We start from the raw sequence: 18,280 nt of genomic DNA, 5'->3' as shown, positions 1-18,280 counted from the left end.
CACAGCAAACTCCATAAATCTGAATTGCATCATTGTAACTTCATTTTCAAGCCTTTGCGTTTTATTATCAACATTAGAAATTTTTTTATCAGCTTCCTTCATTTTAGATTCCACTTCTGAGCTAGGATGTTCCACTTTCTTATCAACTTGGAGCACTACTTCTGACAAACCAGTCACAGCTGTCAGTATTTCCCTTTTCATCTTGTCATATTTTTCTTGAACCATCTCTTTAAATTCCTGCTGTGATTTTTCAAATTTCTGATCTAAAGCCCCAGCAATAAATTCCTTCAAATCATTAAATCCAGATTCTTGTGTTTGGGTCTGTGTCTGTGAACTCAAAGGCTGCTCTTTTGGTTTATGAGTGGGGGAGCCCTCCCCCATCAGCTTTAGCTGACTTTGTTTGTTTTGAAGCCATTTTTCCACACAGCCTGACTCTTTCTAAAAAAGATATCCTCTCTCTCTTTCCACCACAAAAACCTTTCAGGAATTTCCCCAGCTTTAATCAAGTCCCAAGGGAGAGGGAACAAGTCAAATCACTTTTAAAAGAACTTTTCCTCTTTCTTCAGGCCAGTGCTGTTACTTTTTGTTACTTCGTAGCACAAATAAGCTCAAACAATTCCACTTTCGCTTTCAGCATTCCTTATTGCTAAAGCCGGGCGCCATTTTAAAAGAACTTTCACTTCTTCTCAATTACTAAACTCACAGGGCTAAAAAAAATACTTGCGGTTTAATTTTGAAGTCCAGATTCCACCCTGCTTATTTTTAACAATGTTCTTGGCTTTCTCTTGTTTCGTTGGACGCGTCACCTGGCTCTGCAATTGCAGAGTCGTCCTCGGAGCCCGGAGCCTCAGCGCTCTGTATAGGGAGCCTCACCCTGCTTCCTCCCCAGACGCTAAAAAAACAATCTGGGGACTTCAAAGGGGGCTCTACCTTGTCGCGCCGGCTCTTCTCCCGATTCCTCCGGATCGTGGAGTTTTCCAAGCCACTTCTCAACTGCAGAGATGGCTCTTTACGAGCAACGGGGCTGGCGGTCTTAAAAGGACCGTCTATCAGCGACAACGGCTCCAACCAGAAGTCTCTTTGAAGATGTTTTCTGATTGCCCAGTCCAGTTCACAGAACTGGTATTCTGTCAAAACATTTACTAAATCTGCCTTTGCTTAGTTTTGGAGGCCAGACAAAATCAATAATGGGAACGGCAGATTCTAATCCCTTCTCAGGTAGCTCTTTGGTTCTAAAAAACATGCTTGGACTAAAATGCAGCATGTAATTGGAATCACTTCATATTTCTAAGTATGTAGCAAAAGAACACATTTTACATTATCCAAAACAATGCAAGTATACATATACAATATATCACACTATTCCCTTTTGGGTCAGCAAGGTATAAGAAAGAAAAAAAAGTAGAAGTAGGAGAGAAAAGAATAAAAATACAGTCTTGGAATGGAGGTGTAGCATTTCACTTTTGCCAGATGCTAATGGATTGTAAGAAAAAAAATACATTCCAAATAAGTTTTATATGCTGATTTCCTTGCATGTTTTGCACAATTAAAAAGCTCTGTTTGTAAGTATTAAATAATGACTAGTTTATTATAAATTGTATGTATATGTATTATTTAAACAATCTACACAACTTTAGACATGTACAGTAACTTAGAAAAATGCTTAGCTACATGAATAGTTCACCTTACAAAATGCAGTTGCTGTAAAATGTAAACCTTTTCTAATATACCTGCTTTTTAAAAATATGTTTGAGTGTTGTATAACACAAAGTATTAGTTTTTATATGATTTTGTAAGAGCAAGATAAACCCCAAAGTATTTCAAATTGTGCAGGGTTCCACACTAAGAAAAAATAATTTAGGTTGAATATATTATTTATAGTAAATATATCAATATATTTTGAGTATATTAAAATATTAAGTTTTAAAGTAAATACAATGGACAAAACCATGAAAAACAATGAAAGGAAGAAAGCAAAGATATACATAAAACAATATATGCTTAGAAAATCTTGATGAAACTTTATTAATGTAAATAATGCCATTTTAGCTGAGTTAATTTTCATCATACAGCAACACAGAACAAACTGAAGTTTAATAAACTTTAATTTACTTCTTGCACAACTTTCTTTCAAAATTCCATTTTTCTCATTTCCCCACCCTCCCCAAAATTTATTTTATGATTTATCTTATCTGGCTTTTATCACTTAGAACAGATGTAACAGTTAAACTCCAATATGCTATCTATCAGTTTAAGTAGCTGCTTAATCAGAATTCTTAGCCAACAGATTTGTACCTAGTCCACTGATTTGGACCACGCACTTCAAAGGGTGGCTCTTTATTATAGATATAATTGCCTAATTCTTCCAGAGGTGGTTCTGGATCAGTGGTGGCGAACTGTGCTGCATCCTCAATCTGTTTTCTTACTTCCACATCAATCTCCTACACCAGAAACAATAGAATATTAATAGACAGAAGAAAGCCTCCCAAAATACAGAGTAAAGTGCTTTAAACTTACATTACTAATACATAGTTTGTTATTGCAATAAATAATCTGGATCAAAACCACTCTCTGGTTCTAATATAAGTGTAGATACATCAAGCTACAAAAATTCAAATCATGATTTTTTTTAAAAAGTACTCCTTATATCTGTTACACACATGTGCTAAGCCATTTTCATACCTATTTGCATATGATCTAATTATAATATTGTAGGAGTAGTTTCTCTCTCTAACTATAATAATTATCTCCTAAAGTTTTGGACTTTAATTTCTTTCCATTTGACCAAAGTTTTGGGAAGGGCAGCAAGATTCAAGAGAGCAATAGATTATACCGTTGCAGAATCATTTTTATCCAAAAGGAAGATGAATTAAATATAAAGTGTAAATACACATAAACATTTGTCAACTATGATTGCTAGTTTTAAAAATTCTGAAGGTATTTTTCTAATAAATGTGATTATGACACTGATGCGTCAAATATGAATCTAGATAGACAAATTCAAAATGCCATGTTAATTACATGTTAACAATTTTTAACTACTAATCAATTATGAAAAAACAACATAGTCCATTGTGGGGGCCCCAAAAGTATAAATCTCTTTTTGCTTACTGTGTAGAAAGCCCCTTAAGTTTAATATGTATAAAAGTTTGCTATATTTTTACAGAACCTAAAAAACAATATTGAATATTTGATGAGGAAATTGCAGGTTTCAAAATAAACAAACAGAAAACAACAATGCTGATCAAGAATAGGTCTTCGCAGGACAGTGATATACTGAAAAAAAAGTCGGGTTTTAGGGTTGAGAAAAAGATGAAATACTTAGGGTTAACCCCTCCAGCAGCCAAATCTGTGAGGCAGTGATGAGGCATTGGGGCTAGCATCAAGACAATCTGAGAGCTCCAAGGGGGAAGAGGGAATGGAGCTGTCAGAGATAGAGACAGAGGTGGAGCCTGGGACATCCATCAGCCTGAGCTCAGATGGAGAGTCAACAGCCCCCAGGTTTGGAGGTGGCTGATGAGGAAGAGGAGGAACAGCTGGGTCCAGTGGCTGATGTGCGGAGGCACAGAAAGCAGAGGAGAGCAGCAGGAATCTATGGGCCGGTCCTTGGGACAGAAGAGCCACTGCTGCTAGCAAAGCCCCACCCTAGCTCTGGGGATAAAAGGCAGGAGGCGGAGATGAATAGGTGTGGCACAGAACTATTCATCTCCCTGCCTGTCAGCCACTGATAGCCTGCACTTCCGAATCCTGTCTGAAAATTATCAGAATTCTTCTTTGAATCTGCAGTGCCTTCTGAGCGTGTGTATGTCTGGTGCTGGAAGAAAGCAAGCGCACCTTCCAGGACTTCCTTTGCAAGTGTGGAAAGAGAAAGGGAGAGAAACTCCTGGTATGTTGGGGCCATTTCAGTGGGAAAGGGAGCGAAAGTCAACTTTCCACAGGACTTAGAGACTTTGTAGCCTGCTGTGAGAGTGTGGCTGCTGGCACTCCTAATAAAGAGAATGTTTCGTTAAATACAAAGGGCTTGTTGTGTTTGGGAGCCAGGTCAGAACAGTTATGTTGACAAATACAAATATAAAATTGTTTCAAAACAACTACCTCCCTCTTTGGAAGATATTAAACAGGACTTACAAAGATGGGATAAACTGCACTTATCATTATTAGGTAGAATCTCTGTAAATCAAGATGAATATTTTACCAAAGATGCTTTTTCTATTCCAGATATTATTAATACTTACAACCGACAATCCATTCAAACAATGGCAGAAGGATATTTTTAAGTTTATATGGCAAGGAAAAAACCAAGAATTAGATATAAATTACTACAAGATGCTAAGGGAAGAGGGGGGTTGGGACTACCAGATTTGGGATTATTATTTGGAACCCTGACACCAGACTTGAAATTGTATTTTGATGCATGCTGTCTGGCCTGGCCAAATGTTTAGGTGAACCTCCAGAATAAGAGGTTACCTGAATTAGACAGCCATGAATTAAAGTTTGGATGGCACAGCTACCTATGGTATTTATATAGTGGTTTTTGCTTGGAATTAGGTTCTAAAGGTCATGAAGATTGCCCCCCTCCCCCATCAATTTTACTTTAAAGCCCTTTTGATAAAATAGGCTGGTCATTTTCTGAATATATTCTTTGCAGTTCTTATGAGGTGCAGTCCATGTCTTGCCAGTAGCTCTTCACACAGGTAATGCAGATCATAGTTTAGGAAGCTGAAGTTCTCTTGAAGACACCAGTTTTTAAGCCAGTGTTTCGTTTCTAAAATTCTTTCTTCCTCATTGGATGTTGGCCTTTTGTTGGAAGTATAGGTTAAAATACCATTTGTGCTCCTAATTCATTAACTTTCTTCCCTAGTTGTTTGTAATCCATCATTTTCAGATTCATTGTTGTGTCATTGGTCCTTACGTGTAGGAGAAGAAAGGGGTAGTAATCCATGGGGTTGTTTATTTTAGTAAGGTAATATTTGATTTGAACAAGTGGATATTAAATGAGGGCTATTTGTACCTCCAACTCATCACTAATTATTCAGAGAAAAAAAAATTTCTATCTAATTTTCACAACCTGTGAAAAGAAAAATTATTACCTTGAGCTCCTCCACACTAGCTAAATTGTTGTTCACCATTCTGTCCTTCAAGAGAGTAATAGGATCACTTTTGCTTCTTACTTCTTGAATTTCTTCTCTTGTTCGGTAACTGTAAAAAAGCCAATTACACTGGTAAACCATATGAAAACAGTTTCTGCCAATAAATTGTTAATAATATAATGAAAAAAGATCATGTCATTTATGGCATTTATATGGCAAATGGTATAAAATATTCAGGGCTTTATTCTGCAGGAGCAAGAATATAATTTAAGGTAAAATACGAATATAGGCAAAACAGCAGGAAAAAGATTCCTCTTACATTTAAAATTTGTTGCTTTTCATTGATCTAACAAAAACAAACTAAGGGAAATTAAGATATGTATTCAGGATTGGAAATCAATGCTATCAATTAAATTATAAAAATTCTGATTAAAAACTAATTGTTGATGTGAAATGAGAAAAGTCTACATGCAGATTTACATTTTGTAATATATATTATTTGTTTCTACTATAAATCCTCAAATTGTAAAAATAATAAAAGTATTTGAAAAATTAATCCAATGCAAGGGATGCAGACTGGAAGTTTATTATTAAAAAACAGTCCTAAATCTGGTTGAGTTTGGCCATTTACAAAATGTATTATAAAATGGTAGAGAAAACTTTCAGAATTTAGGTAAGAAAAAATAGAGAAGAATCTATTCTGAAATATGACTAGGTATGCATGTACACAATTCTCTAAGCTTCTCATGTAGAAGACAGTGTGCAAGTTGTACCTTACAACTATAAAAACAATTGTAAGATTATGGTTTGCTTAAGCCATGTTTAAATCATATTTTGCTTTGACTATTTTGATTAACAGGAAAGTGTACAAACCATTCATACTAATGGGCCATATTTGCATAAGACGTTGGTTAGTCCCTTATTATTAGTTTGCAAATACTCCAATGCCAAGCCCCCTAAAATGATAACTCTGTTTACTAAAGTAGGGATGGGTAAGAAATAAATAAATATACTAAATATAATATAAATATAAATATAATAAATAATTAAATTTTAATTTAATACATGATTTCTCAGACTTTCAATAATGTAACCATTTACTGCAGGCATGCCAGGCAAAATGGGAGACCTATTAAAACTCACTCCTATTTTGCCTGGGCAAGCCTGAAGCTGGCTTGAACAAGCCAAGTAGGATCCAAAGCCCAGTATGAATTTTGACAACACTCCTGCCTTGCCCTCACAAACTTTTATCATGTGATCCCTGCAAGATAGGAAGAGGATATAATCCACAGTGTGAAAAAAATCTATTTTAATTTCCTCATTTTAAGAAAACAATTTGATTAAAAATAATGTAAGATTATGTAGTACAGTGATGGCAAACCTTTTAGAGACCAAGTGCCCAAACTGTAACCCAAACCCCACTTATTTATCGCGAAGTGCCAACACAGCAATTTAACCTGAATAATGAGGTTTTAGTTTAGAAAAAACAACTCATATGTGATTAACGTCTTTTCTCTGAACACCCCCCCCCCCCCAATAACAGAGGTTTCAATGAATCAAACACATTTTTATTGAAAGGTAAAAGTTTGCATTTGGCATATGCTTTTGATTAATGTGACTTTTGCTGTTGTATGCACACTGATAATTTTTCTAACCTTGGCTCATACATTGTATGCTTAAGAGCAACACATGCAGCACTCAGGTCATCTTGTTAGTCCAGGAGTGTCAAACTCAATTTCAATGAGGGCCACATCAGGATTATGGTTGACTTCGGGGGCTGTGGTGGGTGTAGCCAGCTCCCACTGCTGCTGTGCTCTGTCTCCTTGGCCAGGTTGCTCGTGTGTGCGGAAGAGCAAATTATGTGGGTCAGAGGGAGGCCCACTCCCTCTCCTTATGAGGAGACCTGGCTTTGTAACCAAAGCATCCTCAGTGATAGGATGGGAGACCATCAGGAGAGGTCAGGAGGAGGGGACAAGGGGATGGCAAAAGGCAGCAGGGCTGCTGGTCAAGTGCTAAGGCAGGATTTACCTCAGACCCTCACTCTCTCATTATAATCTCCTTCCTTCCTTCCTTCCCTTCTTTTTCCTTCCCTCTTCATTCTTTTCTTCTTCCTTCCCCTCTTTCCATCTTTTTCCTTCCTTGCTCTCTTCCTCTCTTCCCTTCTTCGTCTTTCTTGTCCCTTCTTGGGTGCTCAAATGCAAAAGGGGAAACATTTCTCAATGCCTACTTGCCTTGTGATCAAATGCCACCTGCCTTGTGATTTGTGGCCACTTGATTTGTGTGATTTGTGGCCACTTAAAAGACTGAGAACAAAGGGGGGGGGTGCTTGGCTAGCATCACCGCGAGACGATGTGTCCCTTGGGAGCTCTCATGGGACTGTCAAAATCCCAGCTGTTGGGTGATCCTTTTTGGGCCTGAATCGCCTCGTAGGGGTGATAAACAAGGGGAGCATATTCCATTGATCTCAGGGAGTCTGCAAACTCCCTGACTGATCGGGAGAAAGCTCCCTAAACCGGCAGCTACAAGCCGCTACAAAGCTAGGGCAGTCACCGCAAGAACATGAAGATAGAAGGAAGGTGTGATCAGTCTAGGTGAAATACTTTCAATACAAGATTTTTAGTTCTTTAAACTTCCCAAAGAAGAACCTCCTTGAGAATAGCAGAGGAGAGTGTGACTCGAAAGGAGGAATTGGTTTTTCCCTTCCACCTCTGGAAGAATAGCAGTGAGGAAGGCTGGTAGAGCCAAAAGGAAAAAAAATAAAAATTGGCTTATAAAGACCTGTTTGAAGAGCAAACTCAGAAATCCAGAATGCATATCTTATTTTTAAATTTTTAAATTTGGAACTATTAGTTAATATAAAAGTGACTTTATGAACTTTGTTTTTTCTGTAAATATTGCATTTTACAATTAGCTTTGAGACAACACAGTTAAAAGAGGAAGAAAGAGAGAAGCAGAGCAACAGTGTCATCTACAGGCAAAAATGGAAATTGGAGGACATAAGAGAAAGGAAAAGATGTAACCTTGGGAGCCTGTGAACCAACCTGATAAGGAGTTGTTTTGACTGAAGAATTTAAGATAAAGAGCGGAACACTGGAAAGTTTGTTTTTTCTTTGGAATAGTGTAGCTCTTAGAACTTAAAAGGTAAAATAAACAGAAGCAGACCAAGGAAATTTTCCCTGGCACTTTGAAATAAGGCTCGCTCCTTCCTTCCTTCCTTTTTTTGTGGCTATCGGTTCTTTTTTCTTGTGATTGCTCTGTGAACTCTCTTTTTGGGATATTGGATAACTGTATTTTTGGGGCTTGGTGGGCTGATTTGGATTACAAATTATTATTTTATAAATCCCTCTCCCTGATGCAATTTGGATTAGGGTTTGAAGAACCTGAAGAAAAGAAGAACAAGAAAAACCCCAAGAAGGATAAATTGTCAAGATTCAGATTTGGATTTGGATTACAAATCATTTTTCCTTTTTTTTTCTTTTTCTTTTCTCTTCCTTTTGTTGTTGACTTATACTTGGATTATAACTGAATTGGAATTATATTACTTATACTTGGTGGATTACAAATACTAAGACATTACAAGATGAAGAAAACAACATCAGCACCGTCTTCAGCATCCTTGACTACAACTCTCAGTCCCACTGGCCAGAGAACACTGAATGCTATGTTACAACAAGAAAAATCTAACGCAATGCAATTAGAATAGAAAACTATGATAGAAGCTCTTCATGAAGATCTGAAGGAAAGAATAGGCAAGGTAGATGAGAGAATGGACAAAGTAGAAGGAAAATTAGAAAATTTAAAACAAATCATGGAGAAAAATGCACAACAAATGCAAAAAGTAGAAGAAAAAGCAGAGTTAACAGAGAAAAGAGTGGGAGAGTTGGATTACAGACATACAGCGACAGACAAAAATAAAGAAAAAACAATTATCTCCTTAGAAATGGATAGGGCAGGTTATTATTTGAGATTCCAGAATGTGGAAGAAGAAAAATGAGAAAATCTAGTGGAGATAATGGCAGATTTGCTGGCGGAAGCGATGGAGGAATCTAAGGGAAAAATTCTGAATGAGATCGACAAAACATTTAGAGTGCATACTAAATACGCAATGAGAAACAAATTATCTAGAGAGGTGCATGTTAAATTCACCAAGAAAGCAATAAAAACAGAGATCATGCAGAGAGCAAGTGATAACCTGATGAAGTATAAAGGTAGAGAAATAGTAGAGAAATAGTAGAGAAACAAATTCCGAGAAGAGTTAGAGAATTAAGAAGAGAATACCAGTTTTTGACAAAGTGTTTAATTAAAAAAGGAGTGAATTTTAGATGGTTGATACCTGAGGGTGTATTGGTGATCTAGCAGAAGCAAAGATTAGATTCAACAGAAAAGGCAGAACAATTTTACGATCAATATTTGGGATTTCTGGTAGTTTAACAGAAACCTTTAAAATTGAAAAAGGAACAAGACAGGGATGTCCCCTGTCTCCGCTACTGTTTATATTGACTTTGGAACTTTTGTTGAATAAAATACGTGGGTCAGATAAAATAAAGGGAATTAAAATTAGGCATTATGATTACAGATTACGAGCATTTGCAGATGACTTGGTTGTTACTTTAACCCAACCAGTGCAATCAGCTATAGGTTTAATGGATATAATTAATCAATATGGACAAGTATCTGGATTTAAAATAAACACACGGAAAACAAAGATAATAGCTAAAAATATGACTATAAACCAAAAAGAAGAACTAGAAAGAGTAACATGATTCGAAATAGTAAAAAATGTTAAATACTTAGAGGTTTATATTACAACTTCAAATGTAAAATTATATAAGTATAATTATGAACCGTTATGGCAAAAAATACAGAAAGAGATGGACAATTGGAAAAAACTACAATTGTCCCTGTTGGGAAGAATGGCAGCAATAAAAATGAATGTTTTGCCTAAGTTTTTATTTCTTTTTCAAATGATACCAATACTCAAAAAAGATGCAAATTTGGGGGAATGGCAGAAGGGTATTAATAATTTCGTTTGGGCAGGGAAAAGACCGAGAATAAAATTAAAGATAATGCAAGATATACGTGAAAGAGGAGGTCTCAAAATGCCCAATTTAATATATTATGAAGCAGCTGCCCTATCAGCAATCAGTGATTGGATTAATTTAACAGAAGAAAGAATTTTGAATATTGAGTTGTTATATGGTTGGCATGCCTATTTATTATGACTTGTTATATGGTTGGCATGCCTATTTATTATATGACAAGAAGGTGGATAAGACTTTTAAAAGCCATATATTAAGGAATGCTTTATTGCGTGTCTGGAGAAAGTATCAATATAAACTAAATGATAAGATACCTATATGGGCACTACCCAGACATGCGATAGAGAATATAAATGTAGAACAAAATGTAGATTACATATAAAGAGCTTCTTAATATGGAAAGAGGTACATTACAGTTAAAGTCTTTGAATGTATTAAAAGAAGAAAGGATAATTCAAATTTGGTTTATATGCCACCCTTCTCCGGAGACTCAGGGCGGCTTACAATGCGTTAAGCAATAGCCTTCATACTTTTGTATATTTTATACAAAGTCAGCTTATTGCCCCCACAACCTGGCTCCTCATTTAACTTACCTTAGAAAGGATGGAAGGCTGAGTCAACCTTGAGCCTGGTGGGATTCGAACTTACAGTAATTGCAGGCAGCTGGTGTTAATCACAATGCTATCAGTCTGCAGAGCCACCAAGCCCTGGTGATAATGTGAATTGGCAATTTATGCTGATGCAACTAAAAACTATGGATTTGGGGGAGAGATTTATTAATATGATTAAGACAATTATAAACAATCGGCAAAGGTGATGGTAAATGGAGACATGACTGAAAAGGTTAACATTATGCAAGGTTCAAGGCAGGGATGTCCTGTGTCCTCATTATTATTTGTAGCGACGTTGGAGGTATTAAACAGAAATATAAGACAGGATAAGAGATAAAAGGTATGGAAATAAAAAAGGAAGAATATAAAGTACAGGCATTTGCAGATGACTTGGTGTTTATTCTAGAAGATCCGCAAGAAACAGGGCCAAAATTATTTTTAAAAATAGAAGAATATGGTGAGGGGGAAGGATTGAAAATCAGCAAGGAGAAAACTAAGATCTTAGGTAAAAACTTTACAGAGAAACAGAAAAGGGAGTTAATGAAGAGATTAGATATTCAGATTACAAAAAAAGTAATATATTTAGGGATTCAAACAACAGCAAGATGTGGAACGATTAAGGAGGATAACTATTATAAATTGATGAAACAAATTGAGGTAGACTTGGAAAAATTTGCAATTATCTTTAATAGGAAGAATAGCTACAATTAAGATGAACGTACTACTGAGATTATTGTTTTTATTCCAAACAATCCCCATAAAATTGGAGAAAAAATATTTCGAAGATCTCAATAAAATAATAGTGAAATATGTTTGGCAGGAGAAAAAAGCAAGAATATAATTTTAAAATGTTACAAGTTACAAGAACTAGAGGAGGGTTTGGATTACCAAATTGGGAATTATACTATCAGGCAGCAGTGTTAACATGGATGAAAGAATGGATTGTATTGAGAAATACAAGGTTATTGACATTGGAGGGACATGATTTGCAATTGGGCTGGCATGCATTTTTATGGTAGGGGAAAAAAAGATATATGGTTATTTTCAAAGACACTATATAAGAAATGCATTATTGTTAGTATGGGAAAAATTAAAGAACAACATTATTTGAAGATACCTTTGGCTTTCGACGATGGAAGCACTTATACATCCAAATAATATTAATAGGGGAAATATTGTTAGATATAAAGATATTTTGTTGGAGAAGGGGGAACTTAAAATGAAACAAGAATTGGAAAAACGGGATTGATATGACTTGGTATACACAACTGCAAATACAATCTACAAATGAAAAAGATGCTAAATTATATGTTTTTTATATGGAATTGACAGAATTGGATAAGATATTAACAGAAATAGAAGAGAGGGCAATAAAAAAATTGTATAGTGTATTAAATTAGAAGAAGAAGTAAAAGAAACAATGATAACATGGGAGAAAAACTTTGGTTATATGATAGAGTTAGATAAATGGCAGCAACTATGGATAGAAATGATAAATTAACAATGTCAACTGCATACAAGGAAAATTTATACAAGATGTTTTATAGATGGCATTTGTCACCAAAAAGATTGGCAAAAATGTTTCAAGACAAATCAGCTAGATGTTGGAAATGTTATCAGATACTCGGTTCATATTATCATATGTGGTGGACATGTGTAGAAGCAAAAAAATATTGGGCAAAAATTCATACGTGGTTGGAGATGATGATGCAGCAACATATTGATTTAAAACCTGAACTATTCCTGTTGGGAATTCTACCAGAAGCTTATAGTAAAGAAAATGTATACTTGATTATTCATGTAATAACTGCAGCTAGAATTGTATTTGCACAAAATTGAAAAGTGAAGAGATCCCTAAGGATGAAAATGTGATTAAGAAAATATTAGAATGTGCAGAAATGAATAGATTAACACTTGCAATTAAAGGAAAGGAAGAATCTGGTTATTACAATATATGGGATTTATTTTATCAATGGTTAGAGAATAAATATGAAAGTAATGTATTATAAAGTCAAATAAGTTACGAAATGTTACAATAGTAGGTATGTAAAGTATTAGTAGTAATGTAAGGATAGAAATAATGAATATGGTGGTAAATTTTAATTGTTATGACACAAAAATATGTACTCAGAAGACACACTGTTTAATGAAAGATGAAATGCTTTTATTAAAAGAAAATTAAAAATTAAAAAAGAAAAAACTGAGAACAATCCAGGCTCAATTGATCCCATGCTTGCCATTCATGGGGGCATCCACAGACTACAGTACAGCAAAACTGTCAAAATGATGGCTCTGATAGTTAATCAGAGCTCCTGTTTTTTATGTGCAACAGCTTTAGCATTTAACAGAGGTAAATTAGTTTTTTCTATTAATACATACTCCTTAAAAGGGCTCTCCTGTATGGATCTTACCATGATCTAATTCAGACTGAAAATATAGCAAAGGAAACTATTTTTCCCCACTTGCTTTGTCCTGTTTTCCCTACTGGAAATAGCTGTTTGCAACACACAATGAGGGGATACTTTCCTAAGAGCTCACAATTCAAGAATACCAATGTGCACATGAGGATGGGGAAGGGGAAGGGGAAGGGGATGGGGAAGGCCATGGGGGGAGAACTATTGATAGAACAGGCCCTCAAGGCCTCCCCAACCCACTAAGATACTTCATGCTTCTCCCTCCCTTCCTGCCACAAGGACTCACTTACCTTGCAAACATCTGTCTTCTCTCTTGTGTCTCTGTTTCTTTGCCTTTGATGAAGGGAGAGAAGAGTTGGCTAGGAAATGCTTTTCATGCCGAGAATGGATGCTCCTGGGTGCTGTAATATCACACAGATTCAAGCACCCATCTTCTTTTGCAGGGAGTCAGGGTCCCAGAAACTTTTATTCTCGGCATGAAAAGTGTTTGCCAGTTTCCTGCTCCTCCCCTCCCTCCTACTACTTTCCACTAAATTACTTAATGAGACCTCCAATGGAGCAAGCTTGCATGCAAATGGGGTGAGACAGAGAGAGCAAGAGAGCAATCCAATTGTGTATGTATGTGTATGTATGGGAGAGAGAGCAATCCGTACTTCAGCCAGGGCACCCAAACTGCTGGCAATGGCGCAGGTGACACTTGAGCAGAGAGGCGGGGGTGGGGGTTGAGTACGAAGGAAGGTGAGGGGCTGTGGAGCTGCCCCTCACCAGCTTACCTGAGCGCCCTGCCCGCTAGGCACTGAAGTGTACAACTGCTGCCGCAGTGAGACAGAGAGAGAAAAGGGGGCCTCTCCAAACGGTGTGTGTGTGTGTATGAGTGAGAGAGAGAGAGAGAGAGCGATACCTGCTTAGTCCAGCACTCAAGCTGCTGGCAACAGCGGGGCGGGGGGGGGAGAAGAGCCAACTGAGCAGCCGTTTTTCTCCTCATCCTCCCCACTCAAGCAGGACAGCAGGACTCTCATTTCTCCCCCCACGCAGCGAATTCCAACTTCAGTTGGGGCATGCAAGCTGCTGGCGGCGGTGGCCACTTAAGCACCATGACTGCCCCCTCACCAACCAACTAGACGGCCAGCCCCAATTGATCTGCTTTCTGCTGGCTGGCGCAAAGCCTCACCATTCTTCTCGTCTTTGTCATTGTCCTCCTTGCTCAAGCGGCAGCAGGCTCCTGAGGTGGGGCAGACAGGGTCTCATTCCTGTCCCAGCCCAGCGAACTCCAGCAGGCTGGATGTGACTGGGAAGAGCCTGGCCTGGCAGTGCTTCCTCGCTCAGTTGAAGGCTTTGTTCAGCCTTCAAACAGTAAGGCTGACACATGTAAGCAAGCAGCGCACCAGGGCCACAGACAATGTTGGTTCTTGCACCCGGCCGATTCCGATTCCATGGCCAGCCTTACTGTTTGAAGGCTGAATGAAGCCTTCAACTGAGCGAGGAAGCACTGTGGGACCAAGTCCTTCACACTTCAACGCCACCGCCGGCACCGTTCAGCTGGAGGAATAAAGAAGCTCAGGACAGTGGGAAAAGGGGGCTGGCCCAGCCAAACCTCGCACGTCCATCCCAAGAATCAGGCTTGGAAAAAGCCGAAGTGCCCTCTCCAAAGACGTTCTCCTGTCAGTTGTCAACCCGCCCACCCCGTGCCATCGCTGCACTTTGGATGAGACCAGCCGCTCGCTTGAGGAGAGTATCCCCACTTATGTGTGCTCTCTGGCCCTGCAACAGCCGGCCAGGGGATCGCGTGAGGAGGAGGAAGCCACCACCGCAGTTCGTGGTCGCTCCTCAGCTGCGGGCCTGTCCCCTTTTCCATCATACTCTCCTCCCGGATCCCATTTCCATCTCGCCAGCCCTCGTGTTAGCGAGGTCGGGGTCGGTCACGGCCGAGTTGGGCCAATGTCTTGGGGCACAGCAATGTGTGCCCACAGAGAGGGCTCTGCGTGCCACCTCTGGCATGCATGGCATAGGTCCGCTATCACAGATGTAGTAGAAGAGATTGGTAGTCTTATTCTCTTGGCCAAATTTTTATGCCTCTAGTTTGTAAAGTATTTGCATTTTCTGCTTTTTCTTCAACTATGCTCCAAGATAATCTATTTTTCTCACCACTAATAATCATGTATGCAACAGTAAAGAATTACTGTACCTGATTCCAGGGTCACTCATACTGTGTCCATGATAACGATATGTTTGTAGCTCCATCACAATAGGGCCCTGTTAAAATGGAAGTCTTTAATAACTATGAAAATAATGCCTTGATTTTACTAAATATATACAGGCGTGCCAGTTTAAGACGATCATTTAGACCAGTAGTTCTCAACTTTTTTCATCTTACTCTGTTAAAAAAACACAGGTCTGATCAAGACAGCAACAAAAATATTACAAATTTTCCCTAAGACATTTATATGTTTAAAGTATTTTGTTATATTCAATATTTAATGCTTAGACTTGAATAAAATTTCAGGAACTTATACTTGGTCCCAATAAATCTACTACCGATTTAAAACCCAGGGGTGGGTTTTAATTTTTTTTATTACCGGTTCTGTGGGTGTGGCTTATTTTGTGGGCGTGGCTTGATGGTCATGTGACAATTATTTAGGATTTAGCAGAGGTACTGCTAAAGTTTACCAGGCTTTTAACTGCTTGCAGAGCTGTACCGATCTACCCATTTATTTTTGCAGGCACTGATCTACTCATGTATTTTTGCAGGCACCGGTCTACTCATCTGTTTTCTTTTAACACTGATCAGCTGTAGGGCGGCCCTTTGAAGCCCTGCAGCAAGAGTTTAAACAGTTTTTTTCACTCTAGCCATCAGCTGGGACTCAGGAGACAGCAATAGATTGGGGGTGGGGCCAAATAAAAGGTAAGAATAACGCAGGGATGGGTGGGTGGTGGCAGAACTGGTTCGGTGACGTCATATCGTCACTGCTACCGGCTCGACGGAACCGAGCCGAACTGGGAGGAACCCACCACTGCTATGTCCCTTTTTTGGCATGCGTAACTGGGATTTATATAAATTGCCTGTAAGAGTCGTAAATGCAGATTACTCTTGAGAGTTGGCTAAATTTGTACTAAATTGTTGATTGTAGTTCTTATTCCTATTTTCTGAATGCTTTGAAAACTCTGAAAAATCCCTCAAACCTGATTTAATAGAGAAGGGCAGATACCTACAAGTACAGCTTGATTTATGACCATTAATTTAACAATGGTTTGAAGCTATGTTGAAAAAAGGGACTAATGACCAGTCCTCGCACTTATGACCATCAGTGTCTCCACAGCCACAACATCAGTGTTTGGGTGCTTGGCAACCAGCATGTATTTACGACAGCTGCAGCATCCTGGGGTCATGGGATCGCCATCTGTGACTTTCTCAAAGGGAAGCTAAGTCAATGGGGAAGTCAGATTTGCTTTCTGATAGCATGATTTGCCTAAAATTGTGATGATTTGCTTAATGACTATAGCAAAAGTTCATAAAATCAGGAATGCCTCACTTAAAGACCACATTACTTGGTGGCAGAAATTTCAGTCCCAATTGTGCTTTTAAGTTGAGGAATGCCTGTATTTACACTGAGCTTTTTAATTTAAAAATTGATTTGCCAAGAACTGTTATGAGAGGGTCTGTTTGGTTATGTGGTTCACAATATAAAATGTTACTGTGATAACCTGGTATCAAACTGAGCTCTGGGTCAAAACTTGTTTTCTGGTTGAATTGAGTTCTACCACGAATTCTGAGATATGTGCTGGGCTAACTTCTCAGGTAAAGCTTGGATCTGAAAATGAAGTAATTTTTAAGCTTTGGAGAGCCAGGGAAACATGATGGTGACGTCCATGTGTAAAGTTGCATGTTTAAGTTGCCTTGTAAGAATTAGTAACGGAATTCTTTCACATTGCATTTACCCAATCCAAATCTTTCAGCAATGCTAGGTTCTTCTTTTCTCCAAATTTTGCCTACCCATATCATTCTTTCTCAATGTTGCAACTAGGTCCTTCTTGACTTTTAGCATAGAATATCTTGCAGGATCCAATTTGTGTCAGTCACCGGGGCCAAAGCAGGGGTGAAATGCTCCCGGTTTGGACTGGATTGCCCAATCTGGTAGCAATGGCGGTGGGTGGTTTGGAGAACCGGTAGCAAAAATCCCTGCGTCCCCCCCCTCCATGCCCAGCTGAGCCGCACGATCATCAGAGGCTTTTTTTTTTAACTTTTCAAAGCATTTATTCTACAACCTCTTCCGATGAAAAAATGCTTTTAAAAGTAAAAAAAAAAGCCTCTGATGATCGTGCGGCTCAGCTGGGATCGTCAGAGGGTTTTCAAAGCATTTTTTTCTGCAACCTCTTGGCTGAAGAGGTGGTAAAAAAAATGCTTTGAAAAGTCTCTGACAATCCCAGCTGAGTTGCCTGATCAGAGAGGCATTTTTTAAAAAAGCCTCTCTGACGAGCCCAGCTGAGTTGCCTGATCGGCAGAGGCTTTTCAAAGCAAGAGAAAAAAATGCTTTGAAAAGTTAAAAAAAAAAAGTTGGCCACGCCCACCGTCACATTACCCACCACCTCCAAGCCACGCCCACAGAACCGGTAGTAACAAATTTTACATTTCACCCCTGGGCCAAAGGTTTATTCTTCCAAGCTTTCAGGCTTGTGCTGGAGCCCATCCTCAGGGAACCAGAATACTGAACTCACTTCTGGAGAGAGAAAAGTTCCCTGATGATGGGCTCTAGCATGAACCCGACAGTTCAGAAGAGTAACCTTTAGTCTAGTGACCAACTTAGATTGGATCCTGAAACATTATCCTGGGATACATATATTTACCTTCATTTGCCACGGAATATTCCTTCATTTCACCTATGACAGGTGCACACACCCTTCGTGCTGATGTTTATTGGATAATCATAAATTTAATGATACATATGACTATTTATTTGGTTATAATTGAGAGCTGTGGTTTTGCAGTGATTAGAATGCAGTACTGCAAGCCACTTCTGCTGACTGCCGGCTGCCAGTATTTCAGCAGTTCGAATCTCACCTGGCTCAAGGTTGACTCAGCCTTCCATCCTTCCGAGGTGGGTAAAATGAGGATCCAGATTGTTGGGGGA

The 18,280-nt window shown here is 38.5% G+C and overlaps 1 protein-coding gene across 2 annotated transcripts in view; it reads right to left on the bottom strand.

Annotated features, from left to right (window-relative positions):
* Positions 1-2,001: 2,001 nt before the first annotated feature.
* The window catches only part of PDHA1 (pyruvate dehydrogenase E1 subunit alpha 1), a 42,244-nt gene continuing 25,965 nt past the window's right edge, over positions 2,002-18,280 (bottom strand). For both annotated transcript variants that reach the window (XM_070943873.1, XM_070943874.1), the window contains 3 exons: positions 15,340-15,407; positions 5,091-5,199; positions 2,002-2,441 (listed from right to left, as the gene is read on the bottom strand). In XM_070943873.1, the coding sequence (XP_070799974.1) occupies positions 2,277-2,441; positions 5,091-5,199; positions 15,340-15,407 (342 nt within the window). In that variant the 3' untranslated portion in view covers positions 2,002-2,276. The remainder of the gene's footprint in view (positions 2,442-5,090; positions 5,200-15,339; positions 15,408-18,280) is intronic.

The sequence above is a fragment of the Pituophis catenifer genome, unplaced genomic scaffold (genome assembly GCF_029215685.1).
Source record: "Pituophis catenifer annectens isolate HBS135680 unplaced genomic scaffold, rPitCat1.0.hap2 SCAF_4, whole genome shotgun sequence".
In the NCBI taxonomy this organism is placed as follows: domain Eukaryota; kingdom Metazoa; phylum Chordata; class Lepidosauria; order Squamata; family Colubridae; genus Pituophis; species Pituophis catenifer.
This window is presented reverse-complemented; position numbering and strand designations above follow the sequence as displayed.